This window comes from Eubalaena glacialis, chromosome 9, assembly GCF_028564815.1.
Source record: "Eubalaena glacialis isolate mEubGla1 chromosome 9, mEubGla1.1.hap2.+ XY, whole genome shotgun sequence".
Lineage (NCBI taxonomy): Eukaryota > Metazoa > Chordata > Mammalia > Artiodactyla > Balaenidae > Eubalaena > Eubalaena glacialis.
The window spans coordinates 36,362,740-36,380,641 of NC_083724.1; the positions used below are offsets into that span (position 1 = coordinate 36,362,740).

The 17,902-nt window shown below is 43.7% G+C and overlaps 1 protein-coding gene across 5 annotated transcripts in view; it reads right to left on the reverse strand.

Moving 5' to 3' along the window:
- The window catches only part of POLR1E (RNA polymerase I subunit E), a 33,191-nt gene that overhangs the window by 9,173 nt on the left and 6,116 nt on the right, over positions 1-17,902 (reverse strand). For 2 of the 5 annotated variants that reach the window (XM_061200230.1, XM_061200228.1), the window contains exons 2-8: positions 11,383-11,487; positions 10,712-10,815; positions 9,441-9,517; positions 7,625-7,710; positions 3,673-3,731; positions 2,724-2,868; positions 589-696 (exon numbers count right to left, since the gene is read on the reverse strand). In XM_061200230.1, the coding sequence (XP_061056213.1) occupies positions 589-696; positions 2,724-2,868; positions 3,673-3,731; positions 7,625-7,710; positions 9,441-9,517; positions 10,712-10,815; positions 11,383-11,458 (655 nt within the window). In that variant the 5' untranslated portion in view covers positions 11,459-11,487. Of the gene's footprint in view, positions 1-588; positions 697-2,723; positions 2,869-3,672; positions 3,732-7,624; positions 7,711-9,440; positions 9,518-10,711; positions 10,816-11,382; positions 11,536-13,945; positions 14,599-17,902 lie in introns of those variants that run through there. The other 3 variants (XM_061200231.1, XM_061200233.1, XM_061200232.1) reach the window with 3 other exon arrangements.

A 17,902-nucleotide genomic window follows, 5' to 3' on the forward strand; every position in this document is an offset into this window, starting at 1 on the left:
ACATCCAACTAGCTAGATCATCTTATATCGGCCACATTTTACAGATGGGAAAATTTGAGGCTTAGAGAGGGAAAGATCACACAGTATGTCCGGGCAGAGCTTCAGGACTCAGTTCTCCAGACTCCCAGCCCAGAGCTCATTGCCTGCCTGGGCTTTCTGCCTTATCACAAAGCCACTGCAGGCACTTTCCATCTGACTAGAACCACAAGTACGGAAACTCTACATTCCAACCCTTCTTTATAAAATCAGTCTGCCTTAGACTTTGGGCACTGGCCAACGTAAAAGTCGTATTTTGACTCTTCATGGAAGGTGACCCCCACAGGGCTGAACCGTGGGCATTCTGCATTTTGCTGAGGGATGGGTTTGAATCCCAAGGCCGGAGAGGCCACTGCTGCAGCAGGTGCCTCAGTTAGTGAGGGAGCCTCGCTGACTTCCCAGCAATAGCGCTGGGGCAACTGCAAGAGTCTGGGGCGAGCTTCTATGAGCATCACAGGACCACTGACACCCTCAGAGAGCCTGGCCATGCCACTCCTGTGCGCATATCCCAACCTGGGAAATGAGGTGGCGTTTCTCCCACAAGAAGGATACGGTCTTCAAATTTATACACGTCTTCAGGCTTGGCTGCATCAGCGTGGCAGGGAGGGAGGTAGAGGGAGTCATCCTGCAAGTCATCGTGGATGGCGTCACTGACCAGGGCTTTTCAACGAAGGAAGAGTCAGTGTCAGTGTCACCCTGCTCGGCTTCAAGTTCCCCCACACTCTGCAACCTGTGCACTCAAGATCATCATCGCCCGGAACCCCCTCATCTGAACTTCACAAATTGTCAGTGAAAAAGAAAAATCAAATTATAAAGCTAACACAGGAATAACCATGTAAGAATTAAGTATGCACACAGACAAGAACAGAGAGGAAAACAGGAAAATTGTAATAGTTGGTCTTGTAGAATGATGGGAAAATGGGTGAATTATTTTTCTCTTTAAATGTCCTTTAGTAGCTGAGAGTAAACTGAACAAAAAAAATTGAAAAATTTACTTAGACATTAAAGTATATCTTTGACTAAATGGAGACATGTTTCTATGTTCCTGGATGGGAAAACATAATATTATAAAGATGCTGATTCTCCCCATATTAATCCCAACTGGATTTTGAGAGAACGTGACAAAATAATTCTTAAGATCACCTGGAAAAAAAAAGCATGCTACGGGACTTCCCTGGTGGTGCAGTGGTTAAGAATCCACCTGCCAATTCAGGGGACACGGGTTTGAGCCGTGGTCTAGGAAGATCCCACATGCCGTGGAGCAACTAAGCCCGTGCACCACAACTACTGAGCCTGCGCGCCCTAGAGCCCGTGCTCCGCAACAAGAGAAGCCACCGCAATGAGAAGCCCGCTCACCACAAGGAAGAGTAGCCCCCGCTCACCACAACTAGAGAAAGCCCGCGTGAAGCAACAAAGACCCAACGCAGCCATAAATAAATAAATAAAAAAGCATGCTACAATAACCAGTACATCTGTGAAAAATAAGGATGGAGGATAAATTTGCCGTATCAGACAACAAACTGGAAGGTAAGGTTACTACAATCAAAAGGACCTGATGCTGCTACAAGAATAGCCAGTCAGAATGATGAGCGAGAACACAATTAAGAATGTGGCAGGGGTTTCCCTGGTGGTACAGTGGTTGAGAATCTGCCTGCCAATGCAGGGGACACGGGTTCGAGCCTTGGTCTGGGAAGATCCCACATGCCGCGGAGCAACTGGGCCCGTGAGCCACAACTACTGAGCCTGCGCGTCTGGAGCCTGTGCTCCACAACAAGAGAGGCCACGACAGTGAGAGGCCCGCGCACCGCGATGAAGAGTGGCCCCCGCTCGCTGCAACTAGAGAAAGCCCTTGCACAGAAATGAAGACCCAACACAGCCAAAAAATTAATTAATTAATTAATTAATTAATTTTTTAAAAAAGAATGGTAAAATGATACAGATGATTTTTTAAATCATTTTTTACAAAAGGAAAGGATGGAGTTGGGGACAACTGGCTAATCATTTGGAAAATATAAAATTAGGTTTATACCATAGACCAAAAAAAAAAATCATCATTAAATTGTAAATGCAAAAAGTTAAACTGTGAAAGTACTGAAAGACAACATAGGAAAATATATAATCATCGGGTATGGAAAGATTTTCTAAAACTTACTAAAATTCCATTTTAATAGAAAAACTGCTCTCATATATATATAACTTTCTCTTATGTTCTTATAATGCATTTGAACAATAAACACATTACACATTTTAAATAATACAATTTAATATTCAAGCTGCTGAAGAATTTAGGAAAAGAAAAAGATCCAGTGACCTCAAAGTGTCTCTAGAGGCTAGCTCATCATCATCACATCAGCCTTTTTGACTAAAACCTCCCTGTAACTCACAGAGACTTGAGGCCATCTCCCTCCTCTGTGCCCTGCAGGCTGTAGCCCTGGCACCAAGGACACAGAGGGCACATAACCGTTCCCATGTCTGTCTCCTCTACTCGACTGTGAGCTCACTGAGAACAGGCCATGTCAGATGTTTCTTATGATTTCCAGAGTCTGTTCCTAAGAAGGCCCTCAGGGAGAAGCAGGAAGGAATCCAGCCCTAACTCCCATCACTTCCATCTGTGGGGCACGTGAAAGATCTCAAGAGAAGGGAAAGCTTCTACCAGCAGCCTCTTACCCCAAGTTCCAGCTGCTTACCAGTCACACCCTTTGTATCAATTATACTCTCTGCAGCTTTAGCCACTGCACTATTCAAAGATTCACTGCCAACTTTGTTCATTCTCCTGGAGTTCAGAGCCCGCTTCTGTTTGGTGGTACCAAAGGCTTCAATGCAAGAATCCATCTGTGCAAAAGACAAATTTGGTCACTGGGAACGGGCTGAGCACTGCTACTCCTAGCTGTGTGACTACGGGTAAACAGCCTCTCTGAGCCATTAATACCACTTCTGTAAATTGGGCTGACTCATACCTAACTACCTCATAGGCTTGTTTTAAGAACCAAAAGATATTAAGAGATTTGAAGTACTTGCTTTATAAACTGTAATGAGCTATTTATAAATCAATGAGCTATTTATAAATCAACAGTGTTTTCACCTGTAAAATAAAAAGACTAGAATTAGGGTTGGTAAATCTGGGGCACACGGCTTACCGGTTTTCCAATCCTACACCGAAAACAGACATTACTAATAGATCGCTCACTCTCCCTCTGAGCCTGAAGACAGCTTCACTCCCCTCCAGGCAGCACTGGAGACTCAATCAGTTTGCCATCCTGGGGTGAGATGAGCTTTGTAGGAAGCTTCTACATTGAAAATCCTAAAGTTTACTTTGTCTTGATGTGAAGTTTCCAGGCTTCCAATATTTTCTGAAACTTGGATTAAATACTGAAAATAAGTGTTATGCTACAGCCCAGAGAACCAGTTCCAGACACTGGCACAGAGCTGTGTATAGCTGCCCCAGAGAGGAGGTCTGCAGTCTGTGAGGCCAAGGAGGCCTCTGCAAGTAGGAACTGTCCAGAGAACCACAGACTGAATGAGCTGGGAGCAGCTAGGGAGACCCCTGTGTTCAACCAGCTCATTTTACTGATGGAGAAACCCAAGGCCTGGAAGGAACTCGCTTTAGGTCTCACATCTTAGTTCTGTCATACTTACCTTTTCTCTAAAAGATTTGGTGTGACTCTCTAGTGTCGATTCACTCTGAACTGATTCATCTACAAAACACAAAACAAAAACAAAGAAAAAAAAGCAAACTGTTAAGGCCTACAGACCGTAATAGTGTTTAATATTTGTTTAACAGTTAATCTAAGAAAAACAGATTTCTTTAGTACAGGACTTCCCAGAGCTTAACATGAGTGTATACTGTGAACATTTAGTATGAAGGTTCAGTATACAGTTAGAGGATTTGGAGAATAAATTAGAGTCAAGTGAAGGGGTCATGGATCCAAGCCCTTCATTTCACAAATAAGGAAACATGAGGCCTCCAGGTGACATGACTTGCCCCAGGCAATGCAGAGATGGGATTAGAAACCAAGTCCTCTGCTCTTCCCAGTATATAGTTCTGCCCTCCTTGTAAAAGACCTAAGGAGGAGAGATCAAGAGGGGGACCTGGAGCTCACCTCCCCCCACAAATACATCAAAAATACATCTACATGTGGAACAATTCTCACGGAAAACTAACTAGAAACTGGCAGAAGAATTCCTATACAACCAAAGCGCACTGATGTGTATAAAATGGATGACTAATAAGAACCTGCTGTATAAAAAAATAAATTAAATATAAAAAAAAAAAAAGAAAGAAAGATTTCCACGTAACCAGGTAGTAGGGTCGGGACCCCCCCACCCCCCGCCCTGCTCCGCCCTGAGAGGGATCTGGAAGGAAGAGAAGGTCTGCATGGGCTCACTCCGCACCACAGCTTGGTACAGGATCTGGGCCAACCAGACCCTGGAAGAAGACTGGGTCTAGCAGCTGGGGAGCAGCCCCTGCCCCTGACAGGGCGGTGACAGCCATAGAGCAGAAAGGAAGGACCACCTCACACCCTCCTTGGGCTTTAGACCCCCAACACCAACCACACCCCATATCAAGGTAATAGCGGCCACCACACCCTGAGGACATTCCATTGTGTATGTATGTAAAATTGTTCATTAATTTCTTAATTAAACACATTTTTGTTTTTATATGTAAAGAAGTTGTAAATATTGGTTTATTCTAGCCATTATACATATATACACAATGGAATACTACCCAGCCATAAAAAAAAGAATGAAATTTTGCCATTTGCAACAAAATGGATGGACCTGGAGGGCACTACGCGTAGTGAAATAAGTCAGACAGAGAAAGACAAATACTGTATGCTATCATTTATATGTGGAATCTAGAAAATACAACAAACTAGTGAATATAACAAAAAAGAGCAGATTCACAGATAGAAAGAGCAAACTAGTGGTTACCAGTGAGGAGAGAGAGAAAGGAGGAGGGGCAATATAAAGGTAGGAGAGTAAGAGGTACAAATTACTATGGATAAAATAAGCTACAAGGATATACTGTATAACACAGGGAATACAGCCAATATTTTATAATAACTGTAAATGGAAAATAACCTTTAAAAACTGTATAAAAATAATTTAATTAAAAAACATTTTTAAAAAAACACCAATGAATGTATATACAAAACAGAAACAGACTCACAGGGCTTCCCTGGTGGCTCAGTGGTTAAGGATCCGTCTGCCAATGCAGGGGACACGGGTTCCAGCCCTGGTCCGGGAAGATCCCACATGCCACGGAGCAAGTAAGCCCGTGCGCCACAACTACTGAGCCTGCACTCTAGAGCCTGTGAGCCACAACTACTGAGCCCGTGAGCCACAACTACTGAAGCATGCGCGCCTAGAGCCCATGCTCCGCAACAAGAGAAGCCACCACAATGAGAAGCCCATGCACCGCAACAAGGGTAGCCCCCGCTCACCGCAACTAGAGAAAGTTCATGTGCAGCAACAAAGACCCAACGCAGCCAAAAATAAATTAAAATAAATTAAAAACAAAAAAACAAAAAGAGACTCACAGACATAGAAAACAAACTTATGGTTATTAAGGGTGTGGGGGAGGTACAAATAAGGAGTATGGAAGTAACAGATACAAACTACTATACATAAAATAGATAAGCAACAAGGATGTACTGTATAGTACAGGGAATTGTACCCAATAGCTTGTAATAAACTATAATAGAATATAATCTGCCAAAAAATATATATATATATATCATATGCCATACACCTGAAACAAAATACTGTAAATCAACTATACTTCAATTTTTTTTAAAAGTTAAAAAAAATTTTTTTTAAGACCTAAAAGCAGGCATAAACATGAGGTATGTATTATTTACATGAAGCTCTGTAATCTCCCACAGAGCATTCATGTAAGGGGCAATATAATCTAGTGGACAGAAGCACAAGCTCTGGAGTGACCGTGCCACATTTAAATCCCAGGTCTCTCATATACGCCAGCAGTACGATCCTGCCAAAGTCATTTAGCCTCTGGGCGAGGTTCATCACTGATTAAACAAAAGGAATATAATACCTACCCCACAGGATTGTTATGTGAAGTAAATGACGTAGTGCATTGAAAGTGCTTAGAACAGTGCCCAGAGCATAGTAAGGACCCAATAAATGTTGTGCGTATTTTTGATATATGCTGGTTAGAATTAACCAATATTTACAAATTTTTTACTTGTAAAAACAAAAACGTGTTTAATCAACAAATTAATGAACAATTTTCTTTGCCTCCTCAGAATATAGAAGAGCATTTGGCGGATAACTTATGTGCAGTTATATTTGTTTGCAAAGCAGGGAATTCTTAACCTAGAGACTATGGACCCCTAGGAAATTCACAGCTGGGCTTTGGGATGCAAGATCCCTTTAAAATTATATGCAAAATCTCACATTTTTTGTAAATTCCGTATGTTTCTAGGAGTTAGGTCCAGGTCCTTATGAGATTCTCAAAAGGGCTGAGACCACTGCTTTGAGAGAAGGAAGTTATTAGAACTAATGCCTCTGAAGGTATGGAGCAGATTCACAATGATCCTAATGATCCTTATCTAACTCCCTCCCCTACCATGGTTCTCAGTATTTAAGATTTAGGAACAGGAGCCCCTTGAGTTTGACCCTCTTATCTATCATTTTGGAAGATCCCACTCTAGCCCTGAACATTCTAAAATGCCAAAGTGGAGAAGTATTGTAACTTCTCCCAGTGGATTAGAGAGAAAATGGATCTCTTCCCAAATTAGAGAGTGTAGAGACTTTGCATCAACCTGGAAGTTACTGTCTAACCTGTAAGCAACTTCTATCATCTACCAGAGATTCTAAAACCTCTACTCCAGGGCTTCCCTGGTGGTGCAGTGGTTAAGAATCCGCCTGCCAATGCAGGGGACACGGGTTCGAACCCTGGTCCAGGAAGATCCCACATGCTGCGGAGCAACTAAGCCCGTGTGCCACAACTACTGAGCCTGCGCTCTAGAGCCCGTGAGCCACAACTACTGAACCCGCGTGCCGCAACTACTGAAGCCCATGCTCCGCAACAAGAGAAGCCACCGCAGTGAGAAGCCTGCACACCTCAACAGAGTAGCCCCCGCTCACCGCAACTAGAGAAAGCCTGCGCACAGCAACAAAGACCCAACACAGCCAAAAATAAATAAATAAAATAAATAAATTTTTTAAAAAAATTTTAAACCTCTACCCCAACTAGAACAATTAAAAATTAAGAAAGGCCCTCGATGGAAAAGAATATCATATATGCCCTCCAATACTCTGCTCTGATCAGTGCTCAACTTGCTTTAACTAAGATTAGTTTCCTGAGCTTAAGTCTGTAAACACTGTAGGGACAGGATCTGTGTCTGTTTTGCTATATTCACAGCCCCTAACTTGTGCCTGGAGCATAGTAGGTCATCAATAAATATTTGCTGAGTAAAAGCACTTTTAAAACTTTTTCAAATGGGAAAAAAAAAACCTTTAAAAAATAGCTACAAAATATTTTACAAATCAAAAAGTCAAACCGACTCATCCAGCAAACCTAAAATATTCAGCATTTCTTTGAGCCTTCATGACTAGGACCTACCGGAAAACAGCGGCTGCATATTGAACAATTCAGCATCATATACTTCCATTTGGCCAGAGGTCTTGTTCAAAATTCCCACAAAGTGCCTGAATAAAGAAGGAATAATACCAGTGACAATGGATTATTCAAAAGGTATTCTTTATACAACCTCCTTTTTTCCACTTAAAAGTTCTCAACCTTCTTTCTGCCCCAATACACCTGAGGAAGACATCACTTGCTCAGGAGTAACAATAATCCCCTATAGCAGCCAATTCTCTGCATGGGGAGGGAAAGGAGGAAAGGGTTCATGAAGAGGCTCCGGGGGCAGCGGGGGGCAGGGAGCCACCAGGTGATTCTTGTAGCTGATCACATTTGGGCTCACTGCTGTAGTGGGAAACCCTTCTGGAATATAAGAATCTAGAATTAAACACTAGAATTTACTGCACGTATAAATTCTATGGAGGCAAAGACAAGTAAGACCTCGGTAATTATGAGAAGACCAGTTTAAACTAGAAAATCTTTGTAAAGGGATGATAAAAGTTAAAAGTTTCAAGCATATACACACTAATCTGACTTCTATCAGGGTGGTTCAGGGGGGACCCTGAAAGGGGCTTGTTTGTGATTCACTGATGGCTACCTTCACAAGGACACTGCATTATGCCAACCCCTGACACTTAAGACTGTTCAGGCTGGACAATCTTCACTGTACCAAGGAGTAGACTGGGGGTCAGTAAAGGGCAGAATTGCCCCAAGTCAGTAATCTTTCCAGAGCTAGACAGAAATTCTGGAGCCTTGGACACTACCAAATCCTTTTCTTGTAGTTAGTTCCAAGGCAGACTTCTGGTAAACTCTGGCCTATTGATCACACATTCCAAATTAGTGGAGACAGCTGCCTTTCGGGAACAAGATAGTTATAAGCAAAGAATACTGTGAGTTAATGATGTGGTCAGAAATAATGAAGGTGGTCAAAAGGTACAAACTTCCAGTTATAAAATAAGTAAGTCCTAGAGATGTAATGTACAGCATGGTGACTATAGAAAATAATGCTGTAGCGTATATTTGAAAGTTGTTAAGAGAGTAAGTCTTAAAAGTTCTCATCACAAGAAAAAAATTTTGTAACTATGTGTGGATGTTAACTAGACACTGTGGTGGCCATTTTGCAATATATACATACATTGAATCACTATGTTATACACCTGAAACTAATATAATGTTATATGTCAATTATATCTCAATTAAAAACAATTTTGGGGACTTCCCTGGTGGCACAGTGGTTAAGAACCTGCCTGCCAATGGGGGACACGGGTTCGATCCCTGGTCCGGGAAGATCCCACATGATGCGGAGCAACTAAGCCCGTGTGCCACAACTACTGAGCCTGCGCTCTAGAGCCTGTGAGCCACAACTACTGAGCCTGCGTGCCATAATTACTGAAGCCCGCGTGCCTAGAGCCCATGCTCTGCAACGAGAGAAGCCACCGCAATGAGAAGTCCGCACACCACAATGAAGAGTAGTCCCCGCTCACCGCAACTAGAGAAAGCTCGTGTGCAGCAACAAAGACCCAACGCAGCCAAAAATAAATTAATTAATTTACAAAAAACATTTTTTTAAGATTACAAATGAATGAGGTTTTCAGGAAATTAAACAAATGTAAGTCACTTTTCAATTTCAGGAATGTCTGCATGCTGGTGTGAGGGCCCCGGGGTCTGGGAACACAGGAACTTGGTAAATCTCTCTAGATTTCCCCCACTGCCCCTAAAATAAAGACAAAGAAGAGCAGTGCCAGTGCCACACACACCCCGCCCCCGGCTTCCCACAATCCCTTTCCCTTGTCCTTACCTGCAGAGAGTGTTGCATTTCAGGGCTCCAGTCCCAAAATTGTTTCCCACATAGGAAAGTCTGTCTGTTTCAGCTGCCTAAAATGTAGAGGCGGGGAAAGCTCCATTACAGTCAATGTTGAAAGACAGTAAATATCTTGACTCCCTTTTCCACGTTTGCAGAAGCTTTAGAATCCAAACCACAGGTGGATTAGAACGAGAGCCTCTTTGAGATGATCCAGCTCCACTATCTCTAAGTGAATCTGGGGTATCCCTGGGGGAAAGGCAAGAGGACCTTTGAAAAGTCCCAGGTAGTGCTGGCTTCTAGCTGGTCTGAGAAGTTCTTGGGGGAGCTGTACCACAGGACTTGGAAGATGGGCCCGGGGCTCTCAGCACTTAGAGGCATGCAACAAAATGATTCTGCAGACAACCCCAAAGTCCAAGCCCTTCTTGAACCTCTTTGCTCTCCTCTATCATGACTGCTCCTTATATGCTCTCAGGACCGTGGAAATGGTTAATTCACTCCTCAATCAGAGCCAAGCTTTCCTGCTTCCCCATGTTTGTCCTGGCTATCCTCTTCACCTGGAGTACTAACTTCAGCTGTTAAACCCTCCTCCATCCTTCAGGGTTCAGCTCCCATGCACCCTCCCCCAGGAAGACATTCTAGCAAGCAGAGACTTCACTGACTGAGCTCACTCTGCCCTGCTCTGTACTCTCTCTCCCAGGGACCCTGAGCTTTATCTATTTCTGTATGAGTGTCCCTCACATCCAGTTCTCACCTCTCTAGAGCAGTGGTTCTCAACCCAGGGAATTACCCCCCTGGGGATATCTAGGCACGTCTGACAGTCTGTTTGCCACAACTGGGAGGTGCTCCTGGTAGCTAATGGGTAGAGGCCCGGAAAGCTGCTAAACATCCAGTGCTGCACAGGAGAGCCTCCACATCAAAGAATTATCTGGGTCAAAACGTCAATAGTGCTGAGGCTGAGAAACGCTGCTCTGGAGTACGAGCTCCCTCAGTGTGGTGCCAGCTCTCACTTAGCTCTTTCCCTAGCAGCTTACAGCCCAGGGCCACAGTGGGGCTCAATAAATGCTTGTTGAATGAACAAATTAATAAAAGGCCAGCACTTCACCACAAGTGTGAAACTCAGTGGAACCTGTCCCCACACCCCAGCCTGCTGGGGCTCAAAGTTGCTATCCCCCCTTTTCTCCACTCACTCCCTCCTACCTCCACCCACACCCAGGAGGCCTCCTGAGGCCTGAAGAGTGGAGGCGACGGGCCACGGCAGCACTTACCAGGATCCGCTGACTCCTCTTTCTGGGGTTTGTGGAGTCATTGCTCTTGTACAAGGTAAAGCGCATGTTGCCTGGATCCTGTAGCTTCCCGTTGGAGAACTGGACTGTAAGATTGCAGCCCAAGAATGAGATGAGAGCACAAGAGTATGGTGGGGAGGAAATGGATTGTCAACAGGAGGGAGTGACTGGAGGAGTGGGTATGGCAAGGAACCCAGGTCCTGACCCAAAGGGGGACTGAAGGAGGTCCTGGTCCAGGTGGCAAGAGGGGCTGGGGAGGGGCTCTGACAGGAGGGAATAACTAGGGGAATGGGGCTGACTGAGGACACCTCGGCTAAATCTAGAAAGACAGAGGGAATCCCTGGCCAGTAGAGAGAAGGAAATAGAGCAGGTGTGAGACCTGGTGGGTGAGGAGATGACGGGCTCCTGCGTACATACGGCCCTGGAGAGGGGATAACTGGGATTTCCTCATCCAGGTGGGAGGTGGTACCAGAAAGATGGTGCGATGACAGAGGAGCCCTGGCCGAGCGCCAAGTAGTGGGGGAGACTATAAGAGATCTTGGCCCAGCTGGGAACGGGCACCCGACGGATGTGGTAAGTGGAGGGCTGTAGCGGTACCGAGGCGGAAGGGGAGGAAGTTACGGGGAACTCTGCTCCAGCTTCGCAGTCTTTACCCAGTAGAGCTCTCTGGCTCTCGTCGGGCTCTCCACAGTACAGCCACCTGGCACTCGGCAACACCTCCGCCGTCATCTCGCCTCTCCAGACGCCAAGCCCAGTAACTAAAACAGCCGGGGCCAGTAACGCGTTTAAGCACACGCGGAGGCTACGCTCCGGGCCGGAAGAGGCGTGGCCTCGCCGAGCACCGCCCTGCACGCTCAGAGACTCCGCCCCCAGCAGGCACCGCCCCGCTCTTTCCCTGAGCTCGGAGGAGCGCTATCCCCGCCCACTCTTCGCCCCGCCCCTCCGCGCGGAGAGGCGTGGTCTCCATCCTCACCCTGTCCCGCTCCCTCCTCCGCCGGCCTCTCCAAGGCGCAGCACCTGATTGGCCCAGCACTCGGCCTGCGCATTTCAGGCTGTGTACCTCTAGGGTGAGCAGCGCATACAAGTCTTGCCTAAACGTTGTGCGGGGTTTCTTCCTCAGCACTGTCTAGGTAGGGTATGGTCTATCTCAACTACGGTGTAAATATGTCTTACTAAGATCTGAAAGTCCGAGTTCAAATTTAGAATTCTCTGATAGGCAATCCTTGAGCTCCAGCTAAATGTGGCGACTCGCGGAGAACAGCAGTTCTCCAGGACCTCATTCCACACACCTGGACATCAGTCCTTAAGCCCCAAAACTTGGTCCACAATCCAGTAAACAGCGCCATGATCAGTTCTCGGGTCTAGACGTGCATACTGTGGCTCAATCAACCCTCTGAGGATGGACCAGGGGGAGAGGCCCAGCAGGCTCAAGGATTCTGGGGTGAACTAGAAGGGAAACCTAATCTGATGGGCATGTCCCTTCATCCCTGTGGATTCAACCCTCCCTCCTACATGGGGAGTTATTAGAACAAAAGGAGGGTCAAAGCAGGGCCTGCAGGGCCTTTGAGCATGGACCCAAGCCAGGGCCCCTTTTGCCCAGTCAAAGGCAAATACGGTTGAAGGGAAAGAACCGTGTTGACTATCTCTGTTCTCCAAATTGCCTTCTTTGGAGACTCATCCTCTCCCCCTACACATACCTCCAACACGATCCGAATAACCTTAACACCTGAGCTCCCCTTTGCCTGAGCACGTCACTCTTTTCTAATTACTCAATCTCAAACTTACAAAAACGTTGCAAGCACGGTGCAAAGAACTTTTTTTGCCCTGAACTTTTTTGAATGAGTTACCAACCTGATGCCCCATCACCCCTGAAGATCATGTATAGTATTTCCTACAGACAGGAACATCCCTAAATAGCTACAATACAGCCATCAAAATCGGGAAATTAACATTGCTGCATTACTACCATATAATCATCATGCCCCATTTAAGTTCACCGACTGTCCCAGTAATGTTTTTATAGCAAAAGATCTTGTCCAGAATCACATGTTGCATTTAGCTGTCATAGCTCTGTAGTCTTCTTCAACCCAGAACAGTTCTTCACTGACTTTGAATTTTAAATTTTAAAGTTTATAGGCCAGTTATTTTGTAGAATGTCCCTCAATCTGGGTTTATCTAATGTTTTCAAGTGATTAGTCTCAGTTTATGCGTCTTTGGCAGGAATATTACAGATATGATGCTGTTCTCATTGTATCATGTCAGGTGGTAGACAATTTCGATTTGTCCCATTACTGGCTATAGTAACTTTGATCACTTTATTAAAGTGGTATTAACCAGGCTTCTCCACTGTAAAGTTTATTCTTTTCCCTTTGTAATTAATAAGCATTTTGTGGGCAGGTACATATAGACTTAGAAAGTATCCTGTTCATCACGCTTCCTACTTATTTATTTATTTATATCAGTATGGACTTGTGGATTCCTATTTTACTCAATAGAATAGAATCTGCTACTATCATCATTTAGTTTTAAGTTCAAATTTTCCCAGATTGGGCCAGTGGGAACCCCATAAGCTGGTTTCTGTGTTCTTTTAATATTTTCATATCGTTTTTTTGAACATCTTTGCTTTCTGGCACAAGATATTTCAGCTGACCCTGTACTTTCCCTGCCTCAGCCCTGAAATCACCCATTTCTCCAAGTTCTGGTTTCTTTTGGTAGGGAATGGTATTTAGAGACCAAGATCTACATGTTAGGTATGGTCTGCTTTTGGTATGTCACTCCTCCCAGGCCTGAATTAACCAAATTAGGGAATATATGTAGACACAATTTTACAACTAAAAGTGATTTATTTCTAAATCTATATATATTGGAAACCATAAGTTCAACTCTAATTCCAGTCCATCACCACAAAGTTCATTCTGGTTTTCTTCCCCCCCATATTTATAACTTCTTTCTCTGACAGTGGGAAACCTGGTTCCAATTAGCTTTAATATATTTACTTATTTGATCAGTTCCCCTGTAAGTTACACATCTCCCATCACCATCACCCGACATGAAGGCTCTTCTTATCCCATTCAGGCTCCCACCTTGAACCAAGCCCAAGCCCCTACATGGATGCTGTATTAGTTAGGGTTCTCCAGAGAAACAATGAGAGAGAGAGAGAGAGATACAGAGAGAGACACACAGAGAGAGACTGATTATTATGAGGAATTGGCTCACAGGATTATGGAGGCCGAAAGTTTCTACAGTCTGCCATCTGTAAACTGGCAGGAAAGCTGGTGGTGTAGTCTGAAGGCCTGAGAACCAGGGATGCTGACAGTGTAACTCCAAGACCTGAGGGCCAGAGAAGATAAGATGAGATGTCCCAGCTCACAGATGAGGAAAGAAAAACATGGGCAAATTCCTTTTCCCTCCACCTTTTGTTCTATTAAGGCCCTCAACAGATTGGATAATGCCCACCCACTTTGGGGAGGACAATCTACTTTACTGAATCCACTGATTAAAATCCTAACCTTATCTGGAAACACCCTCACAGACACACCCAGAAATAATATTTAATCTGGTCACCCTGAAGCCCATCAAGTTGACACATAAAATTAACCATCCCAGATGCCCTCCTTACTCTGATCAGGCTCTGACAACCCTCACAAGGTTGCCCCCTGCCCAGATGCCCGTCTCACCTAGCTTAGGCTCAGACACTGTATCAGGCCACCCTTTCCACATGGATAAACTTCTCATCCTGCTTGGACTCCAGTACTCTTGCTCTAGGCCACTGCAGGCTCCCCTTCCCTTCTGAGTGGAAGACTACCCACCAAATGGCTTTCAGATTGAATTGCTCAGGAAGGGAAAAGGAAGAAGGAAAAAAAAATCTTAATTGTCTAACTATTTGCCTGTCTCCCCCATTGGAGAGAGACTCATTTGGGGTTAAACAATAAACAGATTTGTTTGTTTTGTTCACTGCCATATCCTCAGCTCCTGGAGCAGTGCCTGGCACATAGTAGACCCTCCATAAATGTTGAATGAATGAGTGACAAGGCAAGGAATGAGTCTGAATCATCACAAATCCTAGGAGCCTAGCATAGGGACTGGAGCTCAAACACACTAAAGTTGCTTAAATTTAACTAGCATTGAGTTTACAAATAGCAGATTCTCTGTAAACGTTGGTTGGTTGAATGAAAACATGAACAGTTAAATCAAAGTTAACAAGTGACAGGGGACTTCCTTGGTGGTCCAGTGGGTAAGACTCCACACTCTCAGTGCAGGGGGCCCAGGTTCGATCCCTGGTGGCTGAACTAGTCCCGCATGCATGCTGCAACTAAGGCCCAGCGCAGCCTAAAAAAATAATTTTTAAAAAAGCTAACGAGTGACAAAGACAGAAGTGGATACAAAGAGTCAATTACAGTTCTTGAGAGAAGTGTCTTGGCCCCTCCTGATATAGGGACATATTATATGTCCCTTGCTACTCAAAGTGTATGATCTTTGGGCCAAGAGCATCAACATCACCTGGGAACTCGTTAGCACTGCAGAATCTCCTGCCCTATCAAATCTTCTGAATCAGAATCTGCACTTTAACAAGATCCCTAGATAACTAATGCACCCTTCAAGTTTGTGGAGCACTGTTGTACAAGAACGTTTCCCTTTTAAGGCACATCTTTACCAGTCAAAGTCTGTGAAAGCCCTCAGAATTTGCTGCTTTACAGCTGAGTGGAAGAGTGAAGACTATGACACATGGTTTGAGAGCAAAGGCTCCCAGAATTACCACAGGCAAGAATTCAAAGTGACAGACACTCTGTCAGGAGAAGGAAAGTATTAATGGCAAGGTGATTGGGAAGGGGACTGTAGTATACCCCTATATTGTTTAACTATTTAACAATGATTCTAAATACACAGACACCATATACATATACATACATGCATACATAACTGGGATAGGGCAAGATGGAGGGAGCCCTACTCAGGCAGTGACCAAAATGCCAAAAGCTATAGTGACTTCTTCTAAATTAGAGTCAGGGGTAATCACAGGCAGGATTTACCACAAATCGTTTGTTTATAAATTTAGTTTGGAAATTTGGAGACTTCTGGAATTCTCTCTTAGCATTATTTTTCAGAGGAGGAAAACGATTTTTTAAAAGTAAGGAATTGGAGGGTTCAGGTGGGGTCAGGCAGAGTCCTCCTTTCCTGGGGTAATATCTCCATCTGCTGGCGTCTCCGGATATCACTAGCAAAGACACGAAGGAAGGTCAGGTCATTTGCTGTAACTCACATAGAGCTCTCAAAACTGTATCTTCTGCCTCTCTGCCTCTCTTTTTTATTCCTTTGTCTCTTTTTCTGTGTTTGTCTCCCTCTCCTGTTCTTCCCTCTCTTCCCCTTCCTCTTCCTTTATATTCCTGATGCAGACTCTGCTTGCATACCTATAGACATGGATGACTTATTCCTTATAAAGCAGACTTTTCACCTTGGACAGATTTTTCCTTACCCAAAGCTGAATCTGCCTTTTGTAGCTTCCCCTGTAGTTCCAGTTCTGCCCTCTACGACCACACAGAGCATGACCAACTCCTCCGCCCTGAATCCTTCAAAAGCCTGAATACTCTGATCACGCTTTCCACTTATCTGCCCCTCTCCTTCTCAGCAACTCCTCCTAGCCCCTTGGCTATTTCCCACACCAAAGTTTCTAGGTCTCTCCTCATCCTGGTTACCACTGCTGGACACACACAATATCTCTGTATCCTTCTCACACTGTGGGACCCCACACAGATCAATACATTAGCTCTGGACTGGGTAACACAGAACAGAAAGGATCCATCACCTCCCTTGTGCTACTTGCCATGCCTCTCCTGATGAAACCAATAAGTGCTTTTATTCTAAACATCTATACTGTTTGGTTAACTTATTTAGGGTTAACAATAAACAAAAATTCTTGACTTTGCTTCTGCTAAGTCACATCATCCCTGGAATTTTTTAAAAACAAAGATTCAGACCTTAAATGAAGGCCTGTTAAATTTAATTGTGTTAGATCCAGCCCGTTCAGATATTTTAATTTTCCCCAATAACATTTATGAATTTTAAAAAATTATCAAACCAATACATATTTAATGTCCAATATTGAGGAAAACACAGAAAAATATAAAGAATGCAATTATACTGACCCATGATCCCTTCCCCACCTGAAGGCAAACATTGTTAACATGGTTTTATTATTTTCTACATTTTATCTGATCATATGTATATTTATATAACTGGTATAATATTGTATTCAATTTTGTATCCTCCTTTTAGAAATTTAACATTATCTTGTAAGCATTTTCTCAAATCTCACATGATAGTACATTGAATGTTGTCACAGAGTTTATGTATCCAATCCTCTAGTAGAACACTTAAGCTGTTCCCAATTTTTTCACTGTTATGTGGAACATTTCAGTGAATTTTTAAAGCATAAAACTGCTTTTTTGGATGGATTCCTTTGGATAGAGTCCTAAGACTTGCATTAATGAATCAAAGAGCATGAACATTTAAAAAAAAGATTCTTAACACACCCTGCCAAATTTTTCTCCAGAATATTTTCAGATCTTTTAAAAATCCTGATTCTAACGCTATCCAAGGCACTTTGGAAGATACAAGAATGAAAATACACTATCCTTGCCCTCAGGAATTAACTTCCTAGGAGGAACACAAAAATGGAAAAAAGCACGCTCGAGGGTAGATACCGTTAAGTCTCTACAACTTCTCTTTTCAGTTCTGTCAGCTTTATTGCCTTTATTTGTTTTGAACCTTTGTTATTAGGATGGTGGTCATTCAGGCTTGCCATCTCTTCTTGATGGATTAACACTTTTATCATTAGAATTCTCCTCTATCTCTTATAATAGACCTTGTCCTGAAGTCCACTTTAGCTGATATTAGTAATACTTCACTGTATGAATATAACCACATTTTACTTATCCACTCATCCATTGATAGACATGTGGGCCATTCTCATGTTTTAGATATTATGAACAATGCTGCTATGAACATGGGTGTACAAATATCTCTTTGAGACGCCGCTTTCAAGGATTTTTGGTGTATATCCAGATGTGGACTTGCTGGATCATATGGTAATTCCATTTTTAATTTTTTGAGGAACCACCTTACTTTTTTCCATAGCAGCTGTACAATGTTAAATTACTACCAACAGTGCACAAG